The 6,051-nt window shown below is 40.5% G+C and overlaps 1 protein-coding gene across 1 annotated transcript; it reads right to left on the reverse strand.

Annotated features, from left to right (window-relative positions):
* Positions 1 to 209: 209 nt before the first annotated feature.
* Positions 210 to 2,551, reverse strand: LOC133123894 (ADP-ribosylation factor-like protein 4C). The gene has a single exon (XM_061234598.1). The coding sequence runs from the start codon at positions 1,674 to 1,676 to the stop codon at positions 1,098 to 1,100; it is 579 nt and encodes a 192-aa protein (XP_061090582.1). The 5' UTR covers positions 1,677 to 2,551; the 3' UTR covers positions 210 to 1,097.
* Between the last annotated feature and the right edge of the window lie 3,500 nt (positions 2,552 to 6,051).

A 6,051-nucleotide genomic window follows, 5' to 3' on the forward strand; every position in this document is an offset into this window, starting at 1 on the left:
GCAGGTATTTTTTGTTTTGTTTTAGAAGGATAGAAGTCAACATGTTATGTGAATATAGAAATCATGTTGAAGCTGAACAGCTAATTCAAAATCTCAAATGGTCAGCTGGACCAAGACGACATAGAAAAGATGTTTTATGGTTTTAGTATGACACTCATTGGTACACAGTACCTAATAGCCATTATAAAAATAACAAGTCACTACAAGCATTCTGTTTTTAATAACATTTTTAATTTAAAAAATACTTCAAGATTTTTTTGGCTTCACTGTACATATTCATTTTGCTATACAGTGTAGAACTTTACGGTTTCATATTTTAAAAAAAAAGGAAGTGCAAAGTTGTGTTTGCAACTGTAAGGGTGTGTGTTGTAAGCAAAACTTCTCTGGTGACTTTACACCAGCATGCTAAATACGATTTACTTCAATGTTTTTGCAACTCTGTACACGCCTAGTTGAAACCACTTCAGAACAGAGGGAAAACATTATCATATACAGATTAATTTAGCCTATCACCCAGAGGCAATACCTAAATTCCTACAGTTCCATGTTACTAATCAAATTCATGAAACTGAGACAAGCTTTCAGAAATGGAAAAAGTCAACTCAATGTGTACGATCTACATCCACATTACGTGCAAAGTATGAAAAATAAGAAAGGTTTTAAACTTAAAAAGCATTCCATGTAAATTAACAAGGAACTGCAACTAATGTCTCGAGTAATGTCTCAAAATCACAGTGCTTTTTAATGTACTCATTAAACTGCCAAGCTACATTTATAATCCACAAAGAAGCAGCAACAAACAGGGTCCAGCCGGTTTGTACTTTTTGTGTTAGTCTTTCGTCAATGCATTTTCTTTTTATCTGTATTTTTGGTTAACTTCGAATATACATCCAGCATCCTTAGTGCTTCCTCTTGTGAGTAACGCAGGTAGCACTTGGGGCCTGAAATTAGTTCCTAGCAGCATTAGTTATGCCATCAGCCCAGTTCCAAAATCACTGAGTAAACATTTCATAAAGGGTCGGCAGTGGCATCAACCCAAAACACTGAGACACAAAACTACGGTGTGGGGGTGGGGGGCAGTATAACTTATAACACCGTTATCGTTTCTTTTTTTGTTTCAACGATTTTCTCCGTTTAACGATCATTTCGTACAGTTTGTCCATGCCCTCATGTAGTCCGTCCCCAATGATGGCGCAGGCTGGCTGCACGTGGTAGGTGGTGGAGGGGGTGAGCTCGTGAAGCGCCAGCTGTTTTTCAATGTCTGCTACAGGAAGAGACTTGGGCAGATCCTGCTTATTGGCAATCACCAAAAGTGGAGTCCCTTGGTTTTCTGCGAATTTGGTGACTTTGTGCAGTTCCGTTTTGGCCTCCTCTAGCCTGTCAACGTCCACCGAGTCCACCACATAAATGATACCATCCGTGCACCTGCTATAGGATTTCCACAAAGGCCTTAGTTTCTCTTGTCCTCCGACGTCCCAGAAGTGACAGCTGATGCCCTTAGCAGTGCCATTGCTCAGTTTGATCTTTTCCGTGTTGAACCCAATCGTGGGCACGGTATTAACAAACTCGTTGAATTTTAGTCGGTAAAGAACAGTCGTTTTACCGGCAGAGTCCAAACCCAACATGACAATATGAAGGGACTGAAATGCGGATATATTTGAGAAACTGTTACCCATTTTGAATAAACTGCTAACGAATATAGCTTATAAGCTAGATACGAAATGTACAGCACATCGACGGTCGTAACCAGTTTAAAAAAACATTGGATGTCGTCAGCTTACAGTACTGGATGCGCGTTTTATTCAATCGGGTCAATAATTGTGCCTAATGTCGTTTACCAACCAGAATAGAAGGCTCCAGACCCGTGGAAACCGTGGTATGACTGACCCATCCAAGTCACAGACGCGATCCCATGGTGAACGCTTGCCTTCGGGCCACCCTCAATCTGCAGCAGTGAATTAGGTTGTTTCGCATCAACCTAAACGCAGTATTGTGGCTTGCATTTGCATTCACCGCACAAACATGAGTTAAAATCCAATTCCGCCGCGCTTGAATTCCATTAATTGCTGGACCGGCGATAAAATGCGCTTCAGTCGTAGATGACGGTCGTCTTTCGGTTGCCCGGTTGCTTCAAAAAGAGGTGCAATGCTTCCCACTCGCACTCAGTCAACACGTTGATTATCCGCACGGAATCGCCTGCACCAAACAGGGGCGATAAAACCGGTATTGTAGCTGTAATCCACTGCTCGACTGGTGTGGAGGCAAACTCTTGGGATTAATCCATGAATTAAGACACCTTGTCCCAGGGCACGTCGCCGCTTGCTACGACGTTAGTCAAGTCACACAATTATTGGAGCTACTACAGGGAAAATAACCTTCCCCCACCGCAGCCTGATTCAAACTAGAGTAGCAACTCTAGCAGCTGGCAACCTACGAGCACAACATTCCGTAACTCCACCCATAGTGGGCCAGGCTAAACCTAAAGCGGATTTAAAGAAAACTGTGCTTAAATGGTAATTAAGATTAGCCTCTGAATATATATGATGTGATAATATCACAACAATCTAGCAGTTTAACTGCATCTTTGTCAGCAGTTAAATGAGCCCGATTATATCTCTGTACTGTCCCCTTGGGTGTAATGTGGAGGCCTGCTCTGTTATCTGATAAAGCCGACGATCAATAGTCAAGACCAGTTGGATCACATGTCAACAACTAGATTCAGCTGCAAAGCCTGATCTCGCTGATTACACTCAGGCACAAGAGATTTCATGAGTCAAATGTAGTGTTTTGCAGTCGCAATAAAAATAAAATAAAAGCCCAATTGTTTAGTTTTCAATGAACGGAAGTGTTAAATCAATAGCTGCACCCTGCGTAAAATGAAGTTAAATCTGACAGTTTGACTGACTGCGGTTCGCGAATTTTGAGTGCTCCACATTTTGTGAATTTTGTGATTCCCCCAATGATACGCATTTTATAAACTGCGGTTCCACCTGCCGACAGCAAATGGAAGGACACAATCTGTGATCGCAAGAAGGTGTTGAGCAACTGTACAATACTACTGCTATAGTTGCAGTGGTGGGAGGTCTTGCTCTAGATGGGTTTTTTTTGTGTGCGCTAATTAAACACGTTTAACATTAAACACTGAACTAAGTGAAACATGTTGATGAGTAAAATTCAATATTAATATTAAACAGAATTAAAAATATCTAACGTCTCCCCAAAAAGACACTACACATAGGCTAAAATGCTTTTCAATACCATTCATGCTCAGAAAATGCATCCTCTTTTTCACCATGTTCTCCTGAGGAGGGTATAATATGTTTTCAGTATTGGGAGGCACCCCTAATGTCCCTAATCTCCAAATCTCAAAAAACATACATTGCTTGTTAAGGCAACTCAGAGAAGGTATAAATGTTACAGCTGTTACATTTATACAGACAGTGACATCATTTTTGGTGACCTAGCATCCAATTCCCACTAGAAGGCCATCTTTCAAGGACATATAACTTAAAAAATAAAAATAAAAAAAGTGTCAGGAGTGTTGGCCTATGATTATTGTAAATAAAAAAGAGCCTTATATCAGTAAAGTACTTCCGGAACAGATGTTTTTACTTTGGTTGCTTTCAGTTTTTGGAAATATATCCCGCAGAGGTTATCACATTGCTCAGGTCCTTTGGGAGGTGGATAAGAACTTGAAATGGCTACAATGGCGGCATTGCACATTAAGTTACTGGCTGTGTTACATGTTACGTGTTACATTTCATAGCGACTCTCCCATAATTATAAAGTTATCTAGAGCACATAGTATTATGGTAAATTAATCATATCAACTGTCAAGATAAATTAGGCATGTTTTCTTTCCACCTTCCACTTGAGCACGACTGCCCAACCCTGTTCCTGGAGCTCTACTGTCCTGTACATTTTCAATTGATCCCTAATTTGGCATATCTAATTATATTAATTAGCAGCTGAACGATATTTGAATCAGATGTGCTGTGTTGGGGTTGCAGTGAAAGCCTACAGCAGGGCTGCCCAATCCAGTTCCTGGAGCTCTACCATCCTCTATGTTTTAACTTCAACCCTAATGTGACATACCCGATTCTACTAATTAGGAACGCAACAAGCTGGTGCTTTATTAGGGTTGAAATGAAAACCTACAGGATGGTAGATCTCCAGAAATGGGGTTGGGCAGCCCTGGTATAAATGATATCTGATTGACTGTCAAAATAAGTAAGATTATGATTACTGATTCAAATTTATATTTTAGCAGGGACTGTGATTGGATATTTTAATCCTAATGTTTGGACAATTCACACAGATAATTATAACAATGAGGATTATGATTATGACGACAACAACAATAATAATAATAATACATCATTTTATACTGCTGAATATTTACTGGGTAAGGAAATTCCCGTAAAAGGTTGGACAGCGGGCCTTATTGTTTACAGCAGGGCTGCCCAACCCCATTTCTGGAGATCTACCATCCTGTAGGTTTTCATTCCAACCCTAATAAAGCACATCATATTCATCAGTTTGTTGAGCTCCTAATTAGTAGAATCAGGTGTGTCACATTAGGGTCGAAGTGAAAACAGAGGATGGTAGATCTCCAGGAACTGGATTGGGCAGCCCTGGCCTACAGGAAGGTAGATCTGTAGGAACAGGGGTGGGCAGCACTGCACTAGAGGGTCCACTCTCCCTTCATATTCCAATAACTCACCCTTAAAGGATTATTCAAATATCACCTACCCTGATGTTTTCATATTTAAGATGTGGAATCACATTGCTGAACATATGCTCAGTATGTCCACTTTATTGGGCATACCTGTACACCAGCTTGTTCATGTAAATATTCCATCAGAAAATCACGTGGCAGCAACTAAATGCATAAAAGCATGCAGAAGTGGTCAAGAGATTCGGCTGTTTTTCAGACCAAATGTCAGAATGTGGTAGAAATGTGTTCCAAGTGCCTTTTCACCATGGAATGATTGTTGGTGCCTGACAGGGTGGTTTGAGTATCTCAGAAATGTCTAATCTCTGGTATTTTCACACACAGCAGTCTCTAGAATTTGCAGAGAATTGCAGCAGTTCTGCGGGCAGAAACACATTGTTAATGAGAGAGGTCAGAGGAGAAAGGCCAGAATGACAGGTGACAGTCAAACAAATAACCATGCATTACAGCACTGGTATGCAGAAGAGCATCTCCCAACACACACAAAAAGTGTAAAACCTCTTAAGTGGATAGGCTACAGCAGTAGAAGGCTTAAGTCTAAAAAATAAGTCTAATAAATACGGAAAAGTGCTCACTGAGTGTAAAGGTGCATTCTAATAATGAATTATGCCTACACAGTTAATTAACTGGTATTGCATGGATCTGTTTCATATACATAACATTTTGTTGGTTGAGTGCAGTGAACACGATATTAGCTGTTGAGCCAGAAACAGAGGCAGCATCAGTGGCAATAATTCACAACTTGTATGACAACACGGATATTGGAAACAACTGATTCAGGAACCTGACGATCAGAGGAACTAATTTCCTCACACTTTTCAACACGGATATTGGAAACAACAGATTCAGGAACCTTACAATCAGGGAAACTAATTTCCTCACACTTTTCACTGAAATCCTTTTTTTCTGCAGGAGAGCAGGACATGTCGCATATACAAGTGAAAGCATGACGCTCTAAAAAATGAATGCGTTTCATGTGCAGATCTTTGACTCTTAAACTCAAGCAGTTTATTTGTTCATTATAATAAGGACCCCCTTAACTGATGCAGTAGCAGTGAGCTGGTCTTACTGGGGTCCAGCTTTAGGAAGAGATTGGAGAACCAAAGTGGATTGTTGAAGTGCTGTATAGGAGATTATCCAGGTGCTTAGGCTAAATTGCTTCAGTTGAGAATTGTAGTGCTAGTTCAACCTGGCAGATGTCCAAACAAATAATGGATTTCATAGGAGTGGCATAAGGCACACTTGGGATTTGACTCGACTGAGAGAAACAATATGTCTACCTGGCAAAAGGACAGCCAGCACAGGGTGGAGATAGC

The sequence above is a fragment of the Conger conger genome, chromosome 3 (assembly GCF_963514075.1).
Source record: "Conger conger chromosome 3, fConCon1.1, whole genome shotgun sequence".
Classification (NCBI taxonomy): domain Eukaryota; kingdom Metazoa; phylum Chordata; class Actinopteri; order Anguilliformes; family Congridae; genus Conger; species Conger conger.